The following is a 27,522-nucleotide window of genomic DNA, read 5'->3' as shown; positions in this document are numbered from 1 at the left end:
ATCTGTTCCATCCATTTGAACGAAGAGTATCCATCAGAAACAGGGTCCCTGTATCTGGCTGACAGTTCCCTCGGTGATGTTGTCAAGGGGGCCTGTCCTTGAATGGATATAATAACCCTTCTTGATTATTGACATTGACCAAGGATCGGATCCTATGTCTTCTCATGCTCCCGCAAAGAACTGTAACCTGGCTCCTACAGGTGTCTGGAGGAAAGATTTCTCATTTTCCCTTCTTAAAGGGACGGAAGGCAGATCTTCCCCTTTTATCCGTTGACTTTCTTCTGGCGATGGATCTAGCCTGAGGGCCTCCTCGAAAGGGCTGCTGTTGTTGAGCTGGCCTAGAGGCTTTCTTCCTTTTTTCCTCACTGGCCACAGGTCTATTTTTCCTTGAGGATTGCCTTAAAAGATCTTGAGTGGCTTTCTCAGTTAGCAAATGGGCAATGTCTCTCACCAACTGAGAAGGAAATAAATGTTCAGAGAGAGGCGCATACAACAAAGCGGATCTCTGCGAAGGCGAGACGGCCTTAGTGAGAAAGGCACTATGAACCGCTCTCTTCTTTAGTATTCCCGCACCGATGAGGGAGCATACTTCCGCCGATCCATCTTGAACCGCCTTATCGATGCATGTAAGGATGCTATGTAAGGTTTCAGGGTTTAGTTGTTCTTTTTCATGGGACTTCTTAGCAATAACCCCAAGGGACCAATCTAGGAAGTTAAATACTTCTAAAGTATGAAAAAGTCCCTTGAGGAGATGGTCCATTTCCGAAAGACCCCATGTTGCTTTCGCTGAATTTAAGGCATGTCTCCTCGACGAGTCTACGAGACTGGAGAAGTCCGATTCAGCTGAAACGGGCAGACAATATCCCATATTTTCTCCCGTTTTGTACCATATGCCTCTCCTACCCCTTAGTTTAGCGGGAGGCATGCAAAAGATTGTCCTTCCTAACTCCTTCTTTGTCTTGATCCAGGAGTCAAGAGATTGTAAGGCCCTTTTCATGGATATGGCCGGCTTCATTTTCAGGAAAGATGAAGACTTGTGCGCTTTCGTACTTGAAAATAGAGAGCGCGGAGAAGGAGGAGCGGCTGGAGTCAATGCATCTCCATATTCTTCTAAGAGAAGAGAAGAAAGAACTTTGTAATTCAAAAGTCCTTCTCTGTTAGTAACTTCGTCCTCCGAGACGTCATCTAAATTAATAGGCTCGGAAGGAGAAGGCTCCCTTCCCTCCTCTGTTTCCTCTCTTGAATTTCTTCCTTTCCGAGAAGAAGCACTTCTATTAGGAGAGGGGCTAGGAGTAACTCTCTCTTTACGTTTATCATTAGCGAGTCATGATATAACTTGTTTACGCCTGTTAGACTCCTGTCGGATATCAAGCTCTTCATGAGGAGAATGCGCCTGGCGTTTAGCAGGAGTATCTCGCTGAGAATACTCCTGGAGCCTGGTAGGAGTACTGTTTGGAATACTCCTGGTGCCTGACAGTCGTAACACTCTTCGAATACTCCTGGCATCTGGTAGGCGCATCTCGCTCCAAATACTCCTGGCGCCTGTTAGGAGTATTAAGCTCAGAATACTCCTGGCGCTTGGTAGGCACATCGCGCTTCGAATACTCCTGGCGCCTGGTAGGAGTAAAAAGTCTAGAATAACTCCTGGCGCCTGGGAGGAGTATCGGGAGGTCAGAGTACTCCAGGCGCCTGGCAGGAGTAATCTCTTCCCGAATACTCCTGACCTTTGGAAGGCGCATCTAGTTCCGAATACTCCCTGTGGTTTGGTAGGAGTATCGCTCATGGAATGCGCATTTCGAATGGCAAGTATATTGCGCTTAGCAGGCGCTTTACTCCTATCAGGAGTTCTCTCTTCTCCAGTTGGCTCTTGTTGCTTGGATGAAGATCTGGGCCTAGAACGATCTACAGTAAAGTCAGGCTCTTTGCGCCTACTTGGCGCCTGGCTCCTAGTTGGCGCCAGACGCTTGGCAGGAGTTACTTCCTTTCCCACGTCTCGCCTGCCTAACGCACCGCTCCCCCCAGAGATGGCCGCCTGTGCCACAACTCCCCTGGAGGGTTCGTTGCGCCCGACAGGAGATCGGTATTTGGATCTCTTAATCGGAAGCCTGTCATCCTTTTTACGAGTAGGCTCTTTAGAAAGTATTCCTACCAAAGACGCTAATTGCTCCTGCATATTCATCAAAATTTTCCTGGTCGAAGGCTCATTCGAATCAGGAGAAGGAGATCTGGAAGGCGCTCGAGAGTCTTTTCACATTCCAAGGATCTAACTCCTTTCTATTTAAGCCTTCTTGATTACCGAAGGCGCATCCTCTTCAGAGAAGCGCTCGGGGCTAGAATTGAGCTCAGGTTCTTTCCAATTCCTCTTCAGCGGACGTGAAAACTTCGATTCCTTCCATCCTCTTCTCGGAGAAGGCGAACTAGATGATGAAAAGCACTCACGAAGGACGCTTTTCCTATAGCTGTCCCTGGCAGTCTGAGATGTATAAGATTCTGCCGAAGGGACGCCTGATCGTTAGGGATTCTCCACGACCCCCGTAAGGCTTTCGACTTTCCTTCTCCTCTGGGCCAGGGAGCTTGGAAGAGGTCTAGACCTGGGAGCATCGCAGAGACGACCAGACGCCCCCTCCACTACACTGGGGACACTAAAATCACTCGAGAAACCACATTCACTTCTCTTACCTTCCAATGCTTCCATTTTCTTGCATTTTTTGAAGGGAAGCTCTGAGTTCCGCCATTTCTGAGGCAGAATCAGAGGGATTAACTTGTGAACGGGCTGAAATAGAATGGGCATAATTATGAGAAGAAGAAGAAGCTACAGAACTAGACAAAAGTTCACGCGATCTAGACATTTTTCGGCTTTTGTAAGCCGCCTTCCTCTCTCTATCTTTCTCTAACTTCTTCAAGTAAGAAGTTAGATTCTTCCATTCTTGCGCACTCAATTTCTCACACTCGTTACAAGTATTCTCAATTGAGCATTCAACCATTCTACAACCACTGCATGTAGTGTGAGGATCTACCGAAGCTTTCGGAATCCTCACCTTACAGCCCTCATTCACACACACTCTGAAGCTAACACTAGAATCAGACATATTCACGAAAATCCAAAGCGAAGTCCAAAAAACAGTCCACGATAGCGAATGCCAAACAACGATCCAAGTACGTCACCAAAAATCAGTCGAAAGATGATCAGAAGAGTTGTGAAAATAGAATTCCAGTCAGGAGGAAGTAACAACAATGTTGATACTACCGGCGACAGAGAGAATCTGATTAGAAAACGGGAATGGTTCCTAGTCCTGCCACCCAGAGCAGGGTGGTAGATCACCTGACCTACCTGTAGCGAGTGCCGCGAAATTTGAATTTCTGTCGGGGACGACGGAGTCGATAGCTATGTCTATATCTGACAGGTAAGTTGAATGTATGAAAACAGCCTATTTTGTTAGTTAAAACTCAAGAAAACCCACTAAAAAGTTTGATACATGGTTTTTTTAATAGTTTTATCACAAAAAGTGCATTTTATGATGAAATTCATCAAAAAAACCAGGAATTTGTGGATATTTATCACAGAAAAATACAGCGAATGCACAAATTTTCCGCGAATAATGCAGGGAAACGTTCCCGAGAGAAATCCGCGAATGTGTGAGTCCGCGAATCTGGAGAACGCGAATACGGGGGGTCCACTGTATATGCCAGAGCCGTGGTGTTGTCCGAGTTGACCTGGACCACCGAGCCTCTGACTTCTGGTTCGAAACTCCTCAGGGCCAGAAAGACTGCATTCAACTCCTTCTTGTTGATGTCCCAGTTCACCTGGTCCCCCTTCTAGGTGCCTGACACTTCTTTCGCCCCTAGTGTTACTCCCCATCCCGACTCCGAGACGTCTGAGAACAACACTAGGCGCGGGTTCGGTTTTAGAAGAGACGAGCCTTTGTTCATTCTGAGTGGGGAAAACCACCAACTCAGCTCCTTTTTTACCCCTTCTAGGATCGGGAAGGAGTCCGCAGCGAAGTTCCTGTTACACTTGAACTAAGTCCACACCGTAGTTCGTAACTGACTCGGGCGCTCTGACAGCTGCCGACTGAATGCGTTCGGTATCGAGGAGGTAAGTTGTCCAAGTATTCGAGCAAGTCACATGACCTTCGCCTTTGAAGGGTTATGCCAAGAGACCATAAAAACCATATATTTGTTTGTCCCCGATGCTGGACAGCAAGGTGATGATTCTGTTAAGGCACGTTTCCAACAGGCGAAAGTTGATTGCCTTCTAGAGACCGAGGTTCCTGATGGCAAGACATTCTCATAGTAGTTGAATCTCAGCTAAGGAGAAACAACACTATGTGCTGTAGATGACGAAGGTGGACAGAGAATGCTACCTACTTCTTCACAACCGAATCGAGAGAAAGATTCTCAAGATTCTGAACCCGTGCTTACCAATGACTGAAAACGCTAACCGCCTATTTCGTTGCTGTCCGGTAAGAAATAGTAGTTGCTATGAAAGCGGGGCGTTTTTCAGTAATGAAAAACCCCGGGAAGTACTGCCTGCAGAACTGCTTCTCATGGGCTGAACATTTGGAAGCAAGAGCTGTCAGGCCGGGGGATAGGCGATGTATTCCGATACATCTGTTAATTCGGGGTGAACAATGAACAATTGCACACCTACAAATACGATATATTTTTTAAGACAAACTCCGATGTCTGAAGAAAAACATTCCGCATTATCGCAGTGCGATGCAGCGGTAGACTAGTACAGACTTCTGTTACAGTGCGGTAAACAGAACAATGAAAGAGTCCAAGAGATATCTCTGTTGAAAAATTCTCGCAATGTCGAAAGCGATGAAACCGAGCGTCACAGCAGTAGATGGTCATTCATGTATGCGAGAATCCCCGTTAATCAGAGACCTAAGTCCGTGATTGTTGGGCAGAGATCCGGTTCGGTAGTCAATCATTGCAGGGGAGAGAGACGTAACCGACCGTGCATCTCGGAGAGCCAGCTGGTACTGAGCTGCTATTGCAGTGACAGCAGTCTCATACAACATTTGCTCTCGCGACTCGTCATCCTGAGTTGCCAGGTAATCCATTCCATGAAGGAATGCGTTTGGCTAGAACCATCGAGCATAAAAATATGCTTGAGTAATTATATTTAAGCGAAACAGATTTCGGTACGGTAAATACAAAAGCTGAGTTGGTGTTGTCGTGACAATACCATAAGTATCTAAAATCGAAACTGGTAACTCCTGGGAGGTTGCAGGGAGCCCTGAGTTGCAGTTCAACTAGGATACTAGTCGTCTCGGTCGCCATCCGTAGAGCTAACTACGGTATGCGCCTACACCCCGGACAATTCAACTGCTTAACAGAATCATGTCGCGAAGGTCGCGACAATATACGTAGTATATTTGTAGGTTTCTGTACAACGACCTCCATCCTACATTCTTTTCCTTACAAGGAATGAGAATAAGGATTGGAGATCGACCGCCTTCGTTCTCTAGTCAAGAGAGTGAAGGAGAAGTCTTTCCCAAAGGAAAGCTTCAATGGTGAACAGAATAACGAAGACGACAGTTCAAGCCAAACTGGATGTCTATTCCAGGATTGGTCGCCTACTGTGAGATATACTCTTTCAGTAGCAGTCTTCTTCCAAACGCTAGACTGTCAATGGGGGCTAACCCGCTTACATGACAGAAGCTTTTAGGATCTTGTCAATGGGGGCTTACCCACTTACACGACAGAACCTTTTTGGATCTTGTCAATGGGGGCTTACCCACTTACATGACAGAACATTTTGGATCTTGTCAATGGGGGCCAACCCACTTACATGACAGAACCTATTCCAGGAATTCGAGCATTTTGGCGAGGTTCCCAATTATCGTGGTAATAATTATCGGGGATTCTCGTCTAGCTCACTTTGGACCGTGGTTTCGCTTAAGTGTTAAGAGATTGTATAAAAAACTCGAACACTGCGAGTGCTAGAAATTCCGCAGAATCTTAAGCACTCGGCGAAACCCCCACCGAATTCATCAGAAGATCATCGGTTGGTGGTCCTCTCGATTCCCATAGAAATCGAGGATGGGGCAGGATCCCTCCTCAATGACTGCGCTTACACCAGGTAGGACCTGAAGGTCCCCACCCGGCAGCGCAGTCCCTAACGTAGTAGAGGCGTTTCTGTCCGAAGAAGGGCGCCTACCAGGAGTAATAAGGCGCCTGCTTGAAGAAGAGTGCCTGCCAGGAGGAAAAACGCCTGCCAGGAGAAAAAACGCCTGCCAGGAGAAGAGCGCCTGCGAGGTGATAAGCGCCTGCTGGGAGACGAGAGCTTGGCTGGAGAAGAGCGTCTGCTAAGAGAGGAGAGGCACGTCTATCAGGAGAAGAGCGCTTGTGAGGAGAGGGGCGTCTACCAGGAGTTGAGCGCCTGTCAGGAGAATCGCAACTGGAGAAGAGCGCCTAACAGGGGAGAGGCGCCTGGAACTTCTCGGTGAAGGGCTCCTGTCCTGAGAGGCACTTCTCTTGCGAGGGGGGAGCTCAGACCTCTTGATCGGGAGCGCGATGTCCTTCTTGCGAGGAGGGTCCTTAACCAGAGCGCCCATCAACATAGAAAGTTACTCCTGGAGGTCAACAAGGACCCGCTTATTGGACTTCTCCTGATCTCCTTCGGGAGAAGGCGATCTTCCTGTCAAAAGGCGACCCCTCAGGCGAATCGCGCCTGCAAGGAGAAAAGCGCCTGATGGGGACGAGCGCCTGGCTGGCGCCGAGCGCCTGCTAGGAGAGGAGCTTCTCGCGCCTTGGAGAAGCCGAATCGGAAGAAGAAAAGCACTTCCTCAGGATGCCTTTTCTGCGGCGATCCATGGCAGTCTGGGTCGAGACAACAGAGCCTGCCGAAGGGACCGGTGGGGATTCTCCACAACCTCCTTACGGTTTTCGACATTCCTCCTCCACTGGGCCTGGGAGTTTGGAAGAGGTCTAGACCTGGGAGCGTTGCGGAGCCGATCAGACGCCCCCTTCACTACACTGGGAACACTGCACTAAACACTTCCCACAGCACTCTTACCTTCCATTGCAAGCAACTGCAAATCCATCCTGCGAATCGCGGCTTTCATGCCAGTCATCTCGAAGACAAATCCGCAGGTTCGAAGAAGGGAGAAGGGGCTAAAAAAGGAGAAGAGGTTGCAACAACTACATTAGGGTTAGGTTCTAAAGCCTCCTCAACTAACTTGTTAGTACGAGAACTACTGGAGATTCTAGACGAAGCTTATCTAACCCTGTTCTTCTCTAACTTCCTCAAGAAGGAGAAAGAGACTTCTTCCTCATTCAAAATCTCACATTCAGTACAAGGATTATTAATAGAAAACTCAAGTACACAGTGTGACGATCTACCAAATCCTTCGGTAGTCTTACCTTACACATACATCGCAATATTCTAAATACAGTACTAGCATCAGACGCATTAGAGAATCGTAAAAAGCAAATCCAAATAAAAAGTTAACAAAAGCGTATGCCAAGCCAACGATCCAATACGTCACCAAAAGAGGTCAAAAGACCCATGGCAAGCGAAAAACGAAATCGCTTGGAAGAGGAGGGGTGCTTGCTCGAAGAAGAGCGCCTGACAGGAGTAGAAGGGCGTCTGTGAAGCCTGGAGATACTGGAAGCAGAGAGCTTCGCTGGAGAGGAGCGCCTGCTGCTGTCCAAGCGTACGCTAGAAGCAGGACGCTTAACAGAGCTCTTGACTGGTAGGGAGACATCCTTCTTGCACGACGCGCCCTTGGAAAAAGAGCCTACTAGAGCTAATAACTGCTCCTGGAGGCCTACCAGGAATCTCTTCGTAGATTCTTGCACTCCTTCCGGAGAGGACTCGGGGGATCTACAAGCTCTCTTCTTCTCTGAAGGAGAATACTCTGGAAAGGGCTCCGGGCTAGAGTCCAAGGCGTCTCCTCTAGGCGGCTTCCAGGCTCTCTTCAGGGGGCGCGACTTCGTAGCGGAACTCCAACCGTGCCTGGGTGAAGATGAATCAGACTCCGAGAAACACTTCCTCAGGATGCCTTTCCTGTGGCTCTCCAAGGCAGCCTGGGACGACTCAACAGGACCTGCCGAAGGGACGCCTGACCGTTGGAGATACTCTACATCCTCCTTGCAGCTGTCGACATTCCTCCTCCCCTGGTCTTGGGAGTTTGGAAGCGGTCTAGGCCTGGGGGCAATGCGGAGTCGGTCAGACTGCACTGGGGACAGCAGCTGCAACTGCAAGTTCCGGATGGAGGCCTTAATAGCAGCCATTTCCAAAGACGAATCCTTAGGTTCGCTGCTGGGGGAAGGGGCTGAAACTATATTAAAGGCAGGAGAAACTAAGTTACTGTTCGGATCTAAATCCTGATCATAAGAGCAGGGCCTACTGGAGCTTCTAACGGAAGCCTTCCTAACTCCATCCTTCTCCAATTTTCTAATATATGATGCCAAACTCTTCCATTCCTGCTCAGTCAAACTCTCACATTCAACACAGGTGTAATTTACAGAGCATTCATTCCCCCGACACCTTACACAAATAGTGTGAAGGTCTACCGAAGCTTTCGGTAGCCTCACCTTACACTCCATTTCATACACACTCTAAACACAGGTGTCACATTAATATCAGACATAATGACAGAATATTCCTATCCAAATTCAAAAAAAGGTCCACAAAAAGCATATGCCAATGCAAATATCAATTAACGTCACCAAAGGTCAATCCAAAAAGATCCTCAGCAAGCGAGAAGAATTTCAAGCAGGAGGAACCAACAACAGATGTTGTCGGAAATGGCGACAGAGAAAATCTGATTAGAAAACAGGAATGGTTCCTAGTCCCGCCACCCAGCGGCGGGAATGGTAGATCACCTGACCTACCTGTTGCGTGTGCCGTGAGTTTTAAATTCTGTCGGGACATCGGAGGCTATAGCTATGTATACATCTCTGCCGGGGAAGTTGCATGTACAAAAACCCCGTTTACAACACCAATCACAGTAGATCACCCATTTCCCTTGGTAAACCGCAGAGGTTGACCTTCTAAGACTGCTGGACATATGCCCTGCTCTTCTCTGAGAAAAGCCCATCTCTCGGAGGAGATGATACATAGCCTCCACCTGTGAAGAGAGGGATTCTACTGACTGGTGGAACCTTTCCACATGCGGCTGGCACAGGAGATGCTGCCAAGGGGGAATTTCCCTCGAAACCTCCGACAATGACAGCAGATCTGGAAACCATTCTGCCTGAGGCCACAGAGGGGCTACCAAAGTCATCCCGAGACCCTGAAAACTCATCTGCCTGTTCAGAACCGGACAGATCAAACACAACGGAGGGAAGGCATACACCTTCAGGTTGTCCCAGGGGTGTTGGAACGCGTCCTCCGCTAACGCTAAAGGATCTGGAACCACTGAACAGAGTATCTCTGGTTTCCTGTTGAACCCAGTCGCAAAAAGGTCCAGCATGGGTCTCCCCCAAACCTGGAAGAGCTTGTCTGCTACTACTTGATGAAGGGACCACTCTGTGCCTAGGATCTGAACCCGACGACTGAGTTTGTCTGCGACCACATTCCATTTGCCTGGGATATACCTGGCTGAGAGCTCTACCGAATTGCTGACTGCCCACTGGTGAACCTCGACGGTCAAGGCGTGAAGTTGACGTGAAACCAAGCCTGCCTGCTTGTTCGCATAGGCGACCACTGTGGTGTTGTTCAACATGAGAACAACAGAATGACCCTCTACTTTCTCCCGAGTCACCTTCAGACCCAGGAAGGCTGCCTTCCACTCCAAGATGTTACACTGCTGTTTGTCTTCCAAACTCCAAACGCCTGAGGCAAGGAGGCCGCTTAAATGAGCCCCCAACCGGCGATGGAGGCGTCTGAAAACAGAAGGAAGTCCAGTGGGAGAGAACGCAGAGGGACACCCTTCAAAAGATTTTGGTCGCCCAACCACCAATGAGGGTCTTCTCTCACTTCCAGAGACAGAGGAACCTTCAACAGGGGTGAGTCCCCCACCGGAGACCAGAATTCCCCCAGTCTCCATTGTAGAGACCGAAGATGAAGACACCCATGAGGGACCAGCTTCTCGAGGGAAGACAAAACTCCCAAAAGATCCTGCCATTGATGAGCTGACTGATGTGGTTCCAAGAGGAAGTCGCGTGCCACCACTCACAACTTCTCCCTCTGATCCAACGGGAAAACTGACAACCGTCGTATTGATAGACAATCCTTTGACTGGGTACGAGGTTTGACTTTTTGTGGTTGACCACTATGCCCCGTTCCAGACAAAACCAAAGCAGACAATCTCTGTCCTGCAGCAGCTTTTCCCTGGAACTTGCCAAGACCAACCAATCGTCGAGGTACCTCAGCAAACAGATCCCTTGAGCATGTACCCAACTTGATACGAGAGAGAAGACCCTTGTGAACACTTGAGGGGCTGTGGTCAGCCAGAAGCAAAGGACTTTGAACTCAAAGACCTTGTCTCCGAGAGAGAAGCGAAGGAACTTCCTGGACATCGGATGAATTGGGATCTGGAAGTATGCGTCCCTCAAGTCTATCGACACCATGAAGTCGCTTTCCCTCAGAGCTGCCAACATTGAACGCGGGGTCTCCATCTTGAACCATGTCTTCCTGATGAAGTGATTCAAGGTGTGACTGTAGAACCCTGGAGACAGACACACCAATTTCTCTATCGCATCCTTGTCCAGCATCTTCTGCACTTCCTCCAGAAGAGCCAAGAACTTCAGAGAATCCGGAGGATAAGCCCTCCTGAGCTGCGGATTGTCCGACAGAGGAGGAGAGAAGTCAAATGGCAGTAAGTACCCCAACCGAAGAACATCTACCACCCACTTCTCTGCCTCGTAACTCAGCCACTTGCCCCAATGGCCCACCAGGCACCCCCCAAACCATGGCACAGGAGAGGGAGAGGCACCTAACCTACCGACAGCCCCCTTTACCTCTACCCCTGGGGACCCTTCTTGGTTAAAGGAACAGGAGCGAAAGGGACGTTGGTCCTCTGACCAAGTCTGGGACGAACAGGGAGGCCCTGCCGAAACTGAACTCCTCAATGGCCTACCAGGCGATGATCTTCATGATTGCTGCTGGGCAAGGGGAGAAGGAGCCGGACATCTACGAGGACGACTCTGACTTAGATACAGCCTGGTGCACCAATCTGCCCTTGGTGTCAGCCTGGCACTGGTCTATCGCATCCTCCAGCTCAGTTCGAGATAACAAAAATTGAAACTCCAACAGATCCTCATTCCTCAATGCCAGCAAGGACTCAGGGTCAACTGATCTTTCCATCCTAGATAAAGCTGCGTCCCGTCTAATCAGGAGAAGGTTAGCCCATAAATTAACAATGAGGTGAGCCAGATACGAAAACGCCTTGCCTCCAGACTGCAACAAACTGGCAAGAGAGGACCCTTCTGGGTCCATTGTTGTCTCGTGGAGACAACAATGGACCCACCGACCTCACCTGCCCCAAAGTCAATCCCAGCTTCAGGTGAATGACATCCGGGTTAAGATGACAACATCAAAAAGGCAGAGTTCGTAGCATAGTACTTCCTATGCCTTGTGAGAGGCGGGGGTAGCAGCTTGGCAGAGCCCCTAGAGCGAAGCGAAACGTACTGATCTGAAATAGACTCACTGGACGTGCCCCGACAAGGGAAGTTGAACCAAGACTTGGGATCCTGCGTAGCTCCCAGCAAGGCTTCCAAGCAGGAAGGTGTGTAAGATGACCGAGCCTGAGTCCTACTCTCCAAATTGTTGAAAATACGAATGAGATCGACAACTCCTGAAAAGGAAGACAAAAACGCTTTGTGTCTCCCTCCTCCTGCTCCAGCAATGGAGACCGACGACGAGAAAGGTACGCAGGCTCAACTAAAATGCCTTCCTCGTTCAAATTAACAGAAGAACCAGCAGCCAAACAGCCCGAAACACCAACTAAACTGTCTGGGCTGGATCCAAGAGCCGACTCCTGCGACGAACCAACCACAACACCATGAACATCTCTACGCACTCTCCCAACAGATGACTCCTTAAAATGGCCGTGAACGAGCACGGGCGTAGCAGATGTATGAACGTGAGTTGGAGAGGAATCTCGAACACTCGAGAACGAATGAGAATTCCTCAGAGTCAAACTCCTGGAAGTACCAGGGAGAAGGGCAGGCAAAGACTGGCTGCACCAACTCCGCGCTCACAACCTTCGACCTCCTAACAGGCGCCTTGAGATCCTTATGGCAACGAATAGGCCCTGGAGATGGAGAAGTGGGAGCACCTGCAACATGTGCACGAATGGGGGAGGTTGTAACACGCTTGCGACTCAATGCAGAGGACGAAGCAGCCACTGCAGTGCACACAGGGGAAGAAACAATAACACTTTCCGAAACACCAACACTCTCAGGAACACAGGCATGTTGCTGCTCACTCGCAGGCGAAGAAAGGGCAAAGTCTTTGGCCTTCCAACGCTTGATACGCCGACGTGGCGGAGATGGGGAGGAGAGGAAGACAGTACTGGCTCCTTACGCAATCTCTTCGCAGGAGGCTGGGGCGATGCAACTCGTTTGCTTCCAGTCCTCCCAGCTGACATGGCAGCCAACTTATCTTCCAAGTCCAATCTCTTCAGAACCACCTGGCATAAAGCCTCAGACAGATCAGCAAGAGAAGGCTCCGACGACATGGAAGGGGGATGCAGCAAACCAGAAGGCAGAGATGACGTCTCATCAGCATACAATGATGACACAGATGAGTGAGGCAGCGCAGTGGAGACGACTGGGAGTGACGTCATCGATGGAAGTGACGTCATAAATGGCGATGACGTCACAGCTTCCCCTCGATCCGAACGGGAAGCAGACGCCACTGGTGGAGGGAAACAAAATGACTGACCCCGTGACGTCATTAGTTGGGCTGACACCACAGCTTCCCTCTGACTCGAAGAAGCGGCAACAGTCACTGGCCGAGCAATACAATAAGGCTGACCTCGGCTACCCACAAAGATGAAGCCAGGAGGAGGGGGATAGCAAGTATCCATGAAGTGCGTCAGCAAACCCTCCAAGGTCAGAAAACCTCGTAGCCCCATCGACTTCCAAAGCGACGCCATCTTGGACATCTCCTACTCTGCAATAAAAGACAATGATGAAAAAGCCTCCTCCCTCTCGGGAATCAAATTAACTCCCAAAGAAGAAGGGGCGACATGACAAAAATCAGCCTGAGGGCCTCCCGATACTTCCAACGACAAATCAATGGAAGAAAAGAAGGGGACAAAGGCACAACACTACTATGGGGTGTGACTGCAGCAGGAGACGAAGCATCGGGAAGAGGAGCAGAAAAACCCTCTCACGAAGGAAAAGTAGAACCCCTACAATGCTCCCTCTTGTCATAAAACCACTTCCATTGCTCTTTAGGCCACGCACAGCATTCCGTGCAAGGATTTGTTATTGTACAAACATTAGAGCAACACCTACTACAAGTGATGTGGGGATCGGTCGCAGCTGAAGCCAAAAAACGAGAACACGGAAAACCTGAAGTTCCGGGGAACATATGTTGACGAGGCCAAGAAGGAACAGAAGCAGCCATGATAAAAGCACACACACACACTAAACACAATCGAAAAGAGCAATGAACCAGGTAAAGGCCGAGAGAGGTCAATCACAACTCTCGCCCAGGCGGTTAGGAAAAGACTGACGTGGTGGCGTAGGTGCATGGTCCTTGACCACTCTTCAGCCGATATAAGCACGGGTTGCCAGATCTCACAAGTTTCCCTGCTTTCATCTGCGATTTAACCGGATCCAGCTAGAAGCTAGAAATTATACTATTGTTAAGATCTCAGGTTTGTTCGCATATGAACAAATGAAAGACCAAAGATATTTTCCAATTTGCAATGAGGAATATCAGTGGCTGTTTGATTTACAATGAATAACAAATATCAGTATCAGCTACTTAGAACTTTTAAAATTTTTGAAGTATAACAACACTGTACATATACTACTGTACTTAAAAAAATTTAAGCATGTAATTATCAGAGCTAAGGTGCAACCACATATTGCCTAATATTCCCTTAAATAAGTAATACCAGCCAAATTACATGAATTAGGTAATGATTCATGACTAACTAGAAAGTCACAGCCCAATATTTCTTGAAAAAATACCTACCTGCAGAGATTCTATGTAGGCTTCTTATCAAATCTAATGAATCTTGATGGTTACTAAGATCATCTATCTTGTCAATTACAACAATAGATTTCCTACTTTCCTTTGGACTACCTATCGCAAAAATCTGTTCTAAAGGTTCCTGAAGGTGAACGCATGAAGCAATATTTTTCCAGCAACCTGCATCACTGTAACCATCAAAGTAGGTTACTTTCAAGGCCATACCTGAAAAATGAATTCATGAACTACAGAATTTTAAATACCAATTAAAATCTCTATATTATAAAATATTCTGGTTCAAAATTGCATTAGACAGCAATAAGTACTGTAAAGGTACACATGAATGATACAGTATATATATATATAATATTAATATTATCATATATATATATATATATATATATATATATATATATATATATATATATATTTATATATATATACAGTGGACCTCCCGTATTCGCGTTCTCCAGATTCGCGGACTCACACATTCGCGGATTTCTCTTGGGAACGTTTCCCTGCATTATTCGCGGAAAATTCGCGCATTCACAGTATTTTTCTATGATAAATATCCAAAAATTCCTGGTTTTTTTTATGAATTTCATCATAAAATGCACTTTTTGTGATAAAACTATTAAAAAAAACCTGGTATGAAAATTTTTAGTGGGTTTTTCTTGAGTTTTAACTAACAAAATAGGCTGTTTTTAGCATTTTTATAGGGGTTCCAAACATTCGCGGGTTCTAACTATTCATGGGGGGGTCTGGTATGCATCCCCCGCGAATACGGGGGGACCACTGTATTACATTTTTTTAAATTATCAACATTAAGACGGACAACATAAAGAGATAAGTATTACAGTAGTATATAATATAAAAATATCTATGGAAAAATAAGTGATGGCCAGCTCTCTCAGAATGTTTATCTACAACACTCTCTCTCTCTCTCTCTTTCTCTCATCCTTGTGCTTCTCCTTTAGACAAAAATTGATAATGATGATGTGAATGATTGTGAAGTTAAAATAGTAGCCAAGATTGCATACAAAGATTATATTACATATACTATTGATTTTTCCTTTGAGACAAACGTGAGCATCAAAGTATGTATAACCAAAAAAACAGTTCTATAATGTAGGTTGTCAATAGTGATAGACAAGTAAAATACAAGGTTTGTTTATGTATGCACAAAAATATGGAATTTTTATTCTAAAATTAATATTAATAATATTTACCTATATAATTTATCTAGCCCTAAATCCCCAAAAACCGCACCAAAATTTACCACATTGGCAACCCTGTTACCTCCTATTCTGTCCGCCAGTTGGCAACACTGTCGTTGACAGATACAAAAACCTTCCCTCAAATCAGTTGTGATAGGCAGATCGTAGGGTAGGATGGGTGGGACTAGATAAATTATACAGGTAAGTATTATTAATATTAATTTTAGAATAAAAATTCCATATTAATAAACATTACCTTAATATAATTTATCTAGCCCGATTAACCACATTGAAAAGGAGGGAATCTGAATACAATTTCCCCTTCGGACAGAATAGGAGAAAACAAACAAAGAAATATATATCATAGGCAGTCAAAAACTCAACCCAAGGTCTAAGATCTAACAACTCAAAGTCTCCTACCATAATGGCCACCAAACTTTGCGGTAGCACAGGACAAGGAGTAAGTGCATAGTCAGTTCGTCTGTACTAAAGTCAGGTGACCGACCAGGTGACCAGTCAGACGAATTGCGGACAGCAAGGCTGCACCCTGAAGACTATCAAGCACTATTCTTTCCCTAAAGGATGAGTGTCTGGACTGTCTGGGCGATTCAAAGCTAAGCAAACCTTGGGGGTGTATCAACGCAACCCGACGTCGCCAGCAACGAATTGGCTCATGAGCAACTCCTAACTCGAGCTTTCTGGTGCCAGAGAAAGGGAGCGCGGAGCAAAAAGGCAATTCAGTCCCGAAGGACGAATGCCTGACAGTCCAACCTGGTCTCATGTTACACGATCATCGGGGGTGTATCAACACAACCGACTTCGTCAACAAGAAACTCAGGGCTACTAAATGTCGCCTGATCTCACACGAGTGTCTGACTCCAAGAAAACAGGTGAGACAAAAAGTAGATGGTGAGCGAGTCACCACATGACAGCAGACGATCCATCGACTAATTCCCTGTCCAGGGACAGTGGAAGAAGCAGGAGTCGTCAGGACAAGCGAACCAGTGGTAGTCCTAGGTCAGCATCGACTCTGGGAGAAGCGTAGTCGCCAGTGCCGACAACCCAGTGGCTGGAACCATTTCACACTGACAATGGAAGCAGCATGAGTTGCCAAGCAGTCAGTCCTTGTCATCAACAACACCTAAATACCAAACTGCCTAATTCCCATTATAACTACATCAAAAACTGCCATGGGTTATAATACAAAAACAAAAAATATATACAACAAAACAAAAATTAATGAATAATATACAGGTAGCAACCAAACGTAAAACAGGAAGACTACCTAATTCTCCTGTCTGACGACCTGTCCTGCCATCACCAACGGGCCCAAAGAACGAAGGTCGCCTAGAACTAGAGAAATATTCCTCAAGTAAAAAGAGGCAAAAAACAGAATTTAGAACGCCAAGTCGCCGCCTCAAGCACCTTGGCGACTGAGACGTTCTTCATAAAAGTACTGATGTAGCAACTGCTCTAATACTGTGTGCTCTCGGCGTCTGTCTTCCCCTCAGCAAGCCGAACCACCAGTTTTAAACGATCAGATCTCTGAGAAAAAAGGATACACCATTCTTTGAAATAGGTCTCTTGACATTTCGGGGTGAAACAAACAGATGACGGGGACGACCCTGAATGTCCTTCGTGCGGCGTAAATAACATGAGAGCGCCCTAACAGGGCAAAGAACTAATTCCTCATTTAAATTACCAACAAAGTCTGGGACCAGCGACTTCAGTACGAAAGACCTGGGAATGGGATTATCAGACGATTCAGTCTTTGCGACAAATTCAGGAAGGTATGACAAAATCATGTCTTGTCCAGATCTGGCAACCAGAAAAGAGAGTGCTTGCAGTTCACCCACCCTCTTGGCTGTAGCCAGTGAGACAAGGAAGAGTGTCTTAGAAGAGAGGTCCCTAAATTTGGCAGAATTCAGAGGCTCAAACGGAGGGAACCTTAAGGCTTGAAGGACTTTGTTAACGTCCCATGTCGGAGGCGAACACTGCGGCCTGGGTCGAGATAGGGAAAAAAAGATCAAGAAGTAAATCTCTAATGACATAAGATGAAGAGATCTCAGGGAGCCTTGCTTGCTTAAAAACATAGGAAAGCATAGACCTATAACCCTTTGATCACAAAGGTGACAGGGCCCTGTCATGATGTAATGAACTAAAAACTCCGCTACTTTCGGTAAGGAAGGTCTAGAAATTGAATGTCCTTGAGACTTACACCAACGTCTGTAAACCGACCATTTAGCCTGATAATTTACTCTGGTTGATTGCCGTCTGGCAAGAGCCAACTGTCACGCCACTCTGGAGGAGAACCCTTCGTGCTTGGAGAACCTCCTGACAGTCTCCAGGCATGAAGATGAAGCATGTGGAGCCTCTGATGGAACCGATGAAAATGGGGTTGTTTGAGAAGATCTGGTGTCTCTGGCAGGCGAATGGGGGGTTCCACCAGTGCTTCCAGAAGGTCGGGAAACCACTCCTTCTGTGGCCAGAAGGGGGTGATCAGGTGAGATCCAGACGCTTGGTTGCCCTCACTTTGTTGAGGACTGACCTCACCAGAGAGAACGGAGGAAAAGCATGCATAGGCTTGAAGTCCTCCCAGTCCTGCAAAGAGAGTCTGTCCCGCCGGCACTTCACTCTGAGGAGTCTGGTAAGGGGCGAAGAATATCTGGCACCGAAAATTCAGTGGGGGTGGCAAACGATCGACTGTGACAGGCCATTTCTTCCTGAGGCTGTCGAAGACTTCCTGGCAAAGTGTCCACTCCGACCCTTGAACTTCGTTCGGTCTCGACAAGCGTCTGCTAAAGACGTTTGTGATTGGCCCAGGATAAACTGAGGGACCAACGTAATCCCCCTGTCTTCTGCCCAACACAGGATTGATCGGCTTCTTGAGTGAGAAGATCCGACTGTGTGCCGCCTTGGTTTCTCAAGTACGAGACTGCTGTGGTGTTGTCGACAAAGATCGCGACAACCGACTCCAACAGTTTGTTCCTGAAATGAAAGAAGGCCTAGATACACTGCCTCAGTTCCCTCCAATTTATTGACATGATCCTCTTCCTCCTCTAACCAAAGGCCCGAAGCGGCTACGGAGCCCAGGTGTGCGCCCCAACCTTGAATCCGAGGCGTTCTGACAAAACATAGGTCCGGAGGAACCGAAAGAAGAGATGTCCCTGACTTGAGGCGGTGAACTTGCATCCACCAACGGAGATCCTTCCGACATTGTGGAGAAGAGGCGACTATCGTGTCCTCGGACACGAAATCCCATGACTGGGGCGAAGTGTCGACTGAAGGGACCTCATTCTGAGACGACCTCCGGGAACCAGTTGGATGAGGGATGACAAATGGCCCAGGAGAGACCTCCAAAGAGAAACGGCTGCGTTACGGAGGACAAAAATTCTTCGATCAGACTCAGAAGCTTGTCTATCCGTTTCTGAGCGGGAGAAGCCCTCAAAATCTGGAATTCAAAACAATCCCCAGATAAGTCATGATCTGGCAAGGGATTAGATTGGACTTGTCGAAGTTGACACGAATGCCCAACTCGACACAAAGAGACAGAACTATCTCCCTCGACCGGAGACATTTCTCTAGAGATTCGGCCTGACTAGCCAATCGTCCAGATACCGAAGCATCCTTACATTTAACTGATGCAGAATAGCTGAAACAGGAGCCATCACCCGAGAACAAAGACCTGTGGAGCAGTGGTGAGGACCGAAACAAAGGCTCTTGAACTGGAAAACTCCCGAGTCCGTGAAAAACTGAAGGTAAGGTCTGCTTCTTGGATGGATGGGGGATTTGCAGATAAGCATCCTGCAGATTCGATGGAAATCATCCAGTCCCCCCTCCTGACGGATGAAAGAACAGTCTGGACCGTCTCCATCCTGAACTTGGACTTTAGAATGAACTTGTTCAAAACCGAAAGATCTATGATGGGGCGCCAGGCACCCGAGGCCTTTAGAAACTACAAACATCCGAGAGTAAAACCCGGGAGAAGGAGGAGCTCGCTCTATGGCATCCTTCTCCAAGAGGGCCGAAAGCTCCTTCTCCAAGGCTTGACCCCTGATTGAGTGAGGGGAATAACTGCTGAACTCGAGAGGACGATTGGAAAGTGGAGGTCTGGAACGAATGGGATCTCGTAACCTTCCTTCAGGACCTCCACCACCCAAGCATCCACCGCTCTCCCCTGCCAAGCTGACCAATGGCGGGAGAGACAAGCTCCTACTGCGGTCTCCAGGCGAGGTGATGACTCCTACTTCCGAAAATTCTTACGCAGAGACAAGGAAGAAGAAGAAGAAGAAGAAGAAGGTCCTCCTGGAGGTTGAGCTCTTTCTCTGCCCTTAGAAGCCACGCCAAGAACCTCTCCCGCGTTTCAAAGGGTGAGCACCAGAGGATGAAGTAGAGGCACCAGCAAACCTGAGATGTACTCTGGAAAAAAGAGCCAGAAGGAGGTTGTTGGGGCTGGAGCAGAAGGTACAGATCTGGTCCTAAACTTACGCTTACTCCTTGAAGGAACGGGAGGAAGACCAGAGGAAAAAGCTCTTGATAAGGCCCAGTGAGCTTGGGAAGAGGCATCACCTTGATGTTCCTTCAAAACATCAGAAAGCACAGAAATATCAAAAAGGAAATCGCCAAAAGGAGAAGAGGACAACAGACGGGTTCTCTGAATCTCCGATACAGAGGAGGGTAACTGCGACAAATAACAGGTTACGCCTTAGAGAAACAAGAAAGGCCTGCATTGAAGCAGCAAGCTCGTTCTGATGTACAGAAGCGATTGAAATGGATGAGCAGAATTCTCAAAAAGAGGAGCATCAGGAGGAACAAACCCGGAGTCCTTGATATACATTAAAAGCCCTCCGAGGACCCACATATTGAAGGATTGAGCTTCTTGTAAGGAGCTCATAACAGACTCCATAGCAATAAAATCTTCAATTGAGACAGAGACCGAAGCCTTAGAAGGCAAGGGTTGACTTGAAAGTCGGACAAAATCAGGATTTGGCTTGGGGGGTCGAGAGAATGAAGAATCATCCGCCACCTGGTAAACCCCTCTCCGGTGTCGCAGAAGAGAGGAGAGCTTCCTCTTCCCTTCCCCGATCACCTTCGAAAGTTTAGCGGCAACGTCCGCCCTCACTCTCGCGAACCTCTGGGCAAAGGGAAAACGTAAAAATTCCGTGACCGGGAAGGACCGTTAAGAAAAATCCCTTCTGTAATACAACGAGGCGGAGGCTGCTTCTGCTCTTTAGGCCTCGCCTGAGGAAGAAAACTCAAAATTAAATCAAAAAGTTTCTTGAATTCTACATCATGACATCCATTCGAGGAAACATCAATATCACACGAATCCGCGTCATCATCATCATCATCGTCAGATCCTAACTTAGAAAGCTCCTACTGCGGTCTCCCTGAAGTAAAATCCTGACGACTAGCTATCTTAGGCCTGACACTAATATCCCTCCCTTGCTCCTCCTAAATAAGCGCCCTTTGGCACTGTTACGGGCTACTAACAGGGGACACGTTGGGTGGGAAAGATTCGTTAGGCACCTGCCCGGACCGGATCCCCCCTAGGCCTTCGCCACGACGGGGTTCACAAGCCGGGGTATCTGTCGCACACCGTTACCCATGGTGCTGTCGACAGGTACCTGACGAGGAGCTGAAAATGAATCTAAAAGAGTGTTAGACATTCTAGTAAAGGCTTCTTGAAAATTTTCTGACAGATTGTTAAACTTAGCTGAAATATCTCTATCTAGACTAAGCTGTAATTTCTTAAAATTCTGTTTCCAGGTAGTTTCCATTGCCAAAATCTTTGAATCTACATCAGAAATAACTTCACTAATTACCGGTTGTACAGGGGGCAAAGCATCAATTAATTCGGAAATCGGAGTCGTACGATACCAAAACCGAAGAGCCAGAACCATGAGTGCCCAAGTCAAAGAATTCGTTAGATAGCAGTTCTAGCAATCGATTTTCTTTTTCTCCTTAACCTTCGATCTTTTACCGCTGCAAGATTGTTTGGCGTTTCATTAGCAGTCATATCCTCGTCAGACCAGGGCTTACATACGTCACACGAGAAGTCAAGTCACAAACCTGTCCAACGACAAGAGTTACAATGTTCATGGGTTCATACTCCCTGCTACTCACCTTGTCCCCTACAAACCGGGCAGTTCCTGATGTTGCTGGCAGAAGTAAGCATCGTAATTTTCTTGGCAATCCATTGTAGAATTGACAGGGTCAGTAGTTCCGTTGGGTCGCGCAAAAGTTCGTAATTTAAGATAGAACCACAACAGAAATCAAAGTTAATTCACTATTTCGTGATGTAATGCGTGAGCGGTAATTCACATAAAGTCTCATTTAACAAATAATGAAAGCTTTAAAGGCACAAAAATGTTTAAGGAAATTTATAAAGAGCGGCCGTGATGTAAACAACACGGGCGCTCGTTAACAACTGATTTGAGGGAAGGTTTTTGTATCTGTCAACGACAGTGTTGCCAACTGGCGGACAGAATAGGAGGTTGTTAACAGGGTTGCCAATGTGGTAAATTTTGGTGCGGTTTTTGGGGATTTAGGGCTAGATAAATTATATTAAGGTAATGTTTATTAATATATAATTTCTTCCAAAGATGACATCCACCAGTCCCTCTCCTAATATCCATTAACTTTGACTGTATGTACTCTGTATTAACAACATAGTCCCATGTAAATTGCCACTTTCCTCAGTGGTGGAATTGGGGGGGGGGCAGGCCACGGCCTGGGGCCTCATGCCTGTGAGGGCCCTGCACCTCAGCAAAAAAAAGAATTAATAATGGTCCCACACCCTAAATCCAGCCCTGACTTTCCTCTCAGTCAAATGTACAAAAACAATAACAATCACAAACAAGTGTTTCAAGAGTAAAATACACTAACCTTCACTTTCAATATAGGATTTTAACCTGGCAGGTGATAATGCTGTAGTGAGGTACTGTATTTCATTATTAGTACCCAAGTGTGACTTCACCAGTGATAAAACTAATCCACGGCCATTTATTTCAGCTGAACCTGCAGATAAAATATTAAAATAATAAAATTAACAAATATCCCCAAAAAAGTATGCCTACAGCCAGAGATAATGATTATAAAAAAATTTCAAAGCTTCACTTCATATTTTCACTTTTTCTTATTGTATACAGGCAGTCCCCGGGTTACGACAGGGGTTCCGTTCTTGAGATGCGTTGTAACCCGAAAATCGTCATGAGCCGGAACATCATAAAAAATCCTAAGAAAACCTTACTTTTAATGCTTTGGGTGCATTAAAAAGTATGTAAACTGCATTCTTATTGCCTTTTTCATAAAAACTTGAAATATTGATTATTTTGCATTTTGGTGTCATATTTCTTCTGCCAGATAAGCGTTGTAGGCGTCGTAACCCTGGAAATAATTTCTGATGAATATAATTGAAAAACGCCTTAACCTCGGAACGTCGTAAGCTGAACCCGTAGTAAGCCAAACCCATTGTAACCCGGGGACTGCCTGTATTCTTAAATTTTCCAAACCAATCATTTTTTATATTATATTATAATTATGCCATACATTTTTAGATACAGTATATGTATAATGATAGCTATAAGAAATGATAGTAGATAGGGTAGAGTAAAAACAGAGAGAGAGAGAGAGAGAATAATCAAAGTACTGTGAAAAGAATGAGAAAGAGAAAGAGAGAATTTAGCTTTGGTGACTGAGTCAGAATTTGATCAACAAAAATTTAGTCACCAAAAGTTGAACCATAACACCATCACAATTAAAATTTTAAGACCGTAATAAAATCTTTGACCTGTGATCTTGCACCAGACTTACTCAGCTTCTATCGATAATGGAGCCCCACCCCCAGGAGGAGGTATTAACATGTTAAATTATTGACTCTGCCTGGAAAAGGAGGAATTAACATGTTAATCCCACCTAAAAGGGGATGGGGAAAAGATAGGGAAAGACTGCTCCACGAATCAAGAATCCAGTGGGCGGAGAGCAAGAACCTACACCGCCTAAGGAGGTGGTGCCAAATTCAAACCAAGGGTGGCTGAATTTCAGAACGACAGAAGAAGACAGAGAGGACCGGCAGCCATTGTTCAGTAAAGAAGTAGAAAATATTGCCAGGGTTCAAAAATAGATTTATAAGCTTTGTAGTTGTAACTTGTATTCTTTGCAACAGTAAAGAAAGAAACTCTGCCGTTCGTCTCATTCACTCTTCTCCTGAGAGACTACGACTACTAAGAATACTAATCCAGAACTAACATTAAGAGGAAGCATAAAGTTAAACATAGAACCAGACTGCAGAACTAATCAAGATGAATGAGCAGGTAAGTGAACATAACTCGAACACTCTACCTTAATTTGTTATACATATATAACAAATTAAATTAATAGTACTGTACCGTTGAGAGAGTTGTTTTAAAAAAATCACAATTTTTGAAAGTAAATTGTATTTTGCCTATACAATAGGAATTACTTAAGGCATAGACTGGACATGGCCATTGAAACTTTCAAACAAGGTGGTTCGGTAGTTAACTATGTACTGGTTTGCTCTCAACCGAACATAAACACTCCAATTTGTTTTTGGCCCAGGTAGCAGATTGAGGGATGGCATAAGGTGGGCAGCTAGTACAACCTCAGGTTTCTATAGTTAGAAAAAATACAATTTACTACTATCAAAAATCACAATTTCTATAAATAAATTGTATTTTTCCTAACTATGCAAACCTGAGGTCCTTTACATAAGGAATTACTTTCAGCGCCTGCTGGAACTTGGTCTTAAGATTCTATAACAAGGTAGTTACGCAGTAACTGCTTGTCCGATGGTCGGGAGTTCTGCCCGACTGGACGTAAACATTCCACTTTGCTTTAGGCCCAGGAACAAATTAAGGGGTGGCATGAGGTGGGCATATATGTAAAGGACCTCAGGTTTGTATAGTTAGGAAAAACATAGTTTACTTTAAAAATTTGTGATTTGTTCCTACACATTATACAAACATGGAATTTTCATTAGTAAAAGGAAATTTTATTGTATACTTACCGAACAATTATACAGCCGTGATTTCCACAAGCAGCAGGAGACTAAATTCAAATTTGGCGCGTAGGCGTCGCCAACACTGGTGGTGATGACGTCATCTCCCTCCACTCGCGGGAGAACCAGGTACAACTGCCAAGGTGAATCCAATTCTTTCTGCCCGTCAGTCCACCTATGGGGAGGAGGGTGGGTATAATCATAATTGTTCGGTAAGTATACAATAAAATTTCATTTTACTACTGAAAATTCCATTTTTATTGTAGTGTCTTACCGAACAATTATACAGCTGATTACACATTGATGGGAAGGTGGGATTCAGTGGACCACTAATACTATTTCTAAATGAGTTACATTTATGACAATACCAATAAACACTCAAGGTGTCTGTTGTACCTTACTTTGTAAGAGAGCTACAGCAGACTGTTACTGCCTCTGGTCGGTGCCCTTCTTACTCTTGTATCTGACCAAAGGTAGCCTCTACAGGAGTGGAATCCTTCCGTAGTTCAAGCGAGTCAAGGCTGACTGACGGAGGATAGCAACAACAAAGATTGCCTTGCCCTGGGCTAAGACCAGCAATTCACTCATACAAAACATTTGTCACCAAAACCAGATTTAAAAACATATATACCCAACCTTTATTAAAAATCCGACCTAACAGACTCATGGGTATCCCAGGTACTCAGTACCCCCAGCTTCCCTTGAACTCAAAGAACCTATTTCAAGGCGAAAAGTTAGCATAGAGGTGACGACCCCTGTGCCGTTTCTCAACACCATGCCAGAAACCGCAACCGGACCCAACGTTCTGCAATTCTCGAAAACCATTTCTATCTCTGAGATTATGGCTCGCAAAAACCGAATTCGATCTCCGGAACGTATTCTGAAGAATCGTAGATAGAGATAAATTCTTTCTAAATGCTAAAGAAGTAGCAACTGCTCAAACTTCTTGAGCTTTAACTCTCAGAACGGAAAGATTTTCGTTCTCGGACTGCAAGTGAGCTTCCCTGATAAGCTCTCTAATAAAGAACGATATAGCATTTTCAGAAAGAGGACGAGAGGGATTTTGAACCGAGGTTTAGAGCTTAGATGATTGGCCTCTAATCTCTTTAGGGGCAAGAAGATACTGCTTAATTGCCCTGACTGGACATAAGAGCCTTTCTTCCTCCTCATGTCCTACCAAATCAGATAAGTTCCTAACCACAAAACTCCTAGGCCAAGGATTAGACGGATTCTCGTTTTTGGCTAGAAAAGTTAAAGAGACTGAAAATACAGCATTTCCTTGAGAGAAACCGACTTTTTTGTCTATAGCGTGCAATTCGCTGACACGCTTTGCAGAAGCTAGGGCAATAAGAAAAAGAGTCTTCTTAGTCAAGTTCCTAAGTGAAGCCGACTTCAAAGGTTCAAACAGTGGACCCATGAGGAACTTCAGCACCACATCTAAGTTCCAAGCCACTGTATCTTGAGGGAACTTAGTGGTTTCGAAAGACCTAATGAGGTCTGACAGATCCAGGTTGGAGGAAATATCCAAAACCCGGTGTCGAAAAACCGAAGAAAGCATAGCTCTATATCCTCTGATTGTAGAGGGAGCTAGTTTCTTAGATTCCCTAAGAAATAGAAGAAAATCTGCTATTTCTGTTAAAGAGGTCGCAGAAGTATAACTTTAGCGCCTCTACACCACTCTGAAGATTCTCCACTTACCTTGATAGAGCTTGTTAGAAGACTCTCTCCTACAACGAGCGATAGCTTCTGCAGCTCTTCTTGAAAACCCTTTCGCTCTGACAAGATTCCGGACAGTCTGAACCCTGTCAGAGCTAGAGCGGACAGGTTTTGGTGGTACCTCTTGAAGTGAGGTTGTTTGAGAAGCCACTTCTCTGGAGGAAGAAGTCTGGGGAAGTCTACCAACAACTGGAGAAGGTCCGGGAACCACTTTCCTGGGCCAAAAGGGAGCGATTAACGTCAGTGTTACATTGTTGTGTGACATCAACTTGTTCAGTACCTCTATTATTAGTCCGAACGGAGGGAATGCATAAGCGTCCAGACCCGACCAATCCAACAGCATTGCGTCTACCGACCAAGCTAAAGGGTCTGGAACTGGAGAACTAAAGAGAGGAAGACGGTTGTTCCTTGATGTCGCGAACAGGTCTATGGACAGTCGTCCCCAAAGGAGCCAAAGTCTCTGACAAATCTTGTCGTCCAAAGTCCACTCCAGTGGTAACACTTGCTGTTGACGACTTAGCTCGTCCGCCACGACGTTCATCTTTCCCGGAACAAATCTCAGAGCTAGCTGAACATTTGCCTCGTTTGTCCACAGGAGGAGATCCTTAGCTACTTCGTACAGAGTGAAAGACTGAGTCCCCCCCTGTTTCCGCACATATGAGAGCGCCGTGGAGTTGTCAGAATGCACTGCCACTATCTGCCCTTCTACTAAGTTCCGAAACTGTCTTAGCCCCAGGAAAATTGCTAGAAGTTTCTTTACATTTATGTGGAACTTCTCCTTTGCTGACCAAGCTCCTGAAGCACAGTGATTCCCCAGCAGGGCTCCCCAACCTGTGTCCGACGCGTCGGAAAAGAACTGTAGGTTCGGGAGGATGGGTCGTAAATCTAACCCTTCTTCCAATCTTGCCCGAGAAAGCCACCACCTTAGATCTTCTTTTATTTGGTTTGTGACAGGAAAGGTAATCGAGTCCGGTTGCGTCTTCCTGCACCAAGAAGCTCTCAGAAAGAACTGCAGAAGTCTCATGTGCAGTCTTCCCAACTTCACGAATTTCTCCACCAAAGTCAACTTGCCCAGGAGCCTCATCCAGTGATTGGCAGAACTTACCTCTTTGTCCAAGAACTCTTGAACTGTCTCCAGGCAGCCTTGGACCCTCTTCGGGGACAGAAAAGCCCGAAAAACTTGAGCATTCAGTCATCCCCAAATAGAGGATGCTCTGCGAAGGTACAGACTGAGACTTCCGTTTGTTGACCAGAATTCCTAACTTTCTGGCAAGAGCCAGAGTTGTTCCTAGGTCCTTCATGCACCGACTCTCTGACTCCGACCGAAGAAGCCAATCGTCCTGATAGAGAGAGATTCTTACTCCTAAGATGTGAAGCCAGCTCCCTATCGGAGACAGAACCCTGGTGAATACTTGAGGAGCGGTCGCCAGTCAGAAGCAAAGCGCCGAAACTGAAACACC

General features: G+C 46.2%; 1 protein-coding gene across 1 annotated transcript in view; it reads right to left on the bottom strand.

Moving 5' to 3' along the window:
* The window catches only part of LOC135219527 (elongator complex protein 5-like), a 203,179-nt gene that overhangs the window by 105,533 nt on the left and 70,124 nt on the right, over positions 1-27,522 (bottom strand). The window contains exons 2-3 of the mRNA XM_064256362.1: positions 22,216-22,347; positions 14,114-14,335 (exon numbers count right to left, since the gene is read on the bottom strand). Coding sequence (XP_064112432.1) covers positions 14,114-14,335; positions 22,216-22,347 — 354 coding nt within the window. The remainder of the gene's footprint in view (positions 1-14,113; positions 14,336-22,215; positions 22,348-27,522) is intronic.

The sequence above is a fragment of the Macrobrachium nipponense genome, chromosome 1, assembly GCF_015104395.2.
Source record: "Macrobrachium nipponense isolate FS-2020 chromosome 1, ASM1510439v2, whole genome shotgun sequence".
Taxonomy (NCBI): Eukaryota; Metazoa; Arthropoda; class Malacostraca; order Decapoda; family Palaemonidae; genus Macrobrachium; species Macrobrachium nipponense.
This window is presented reverse-complemented; position numbering and strand designations above follow the sequence as displayed.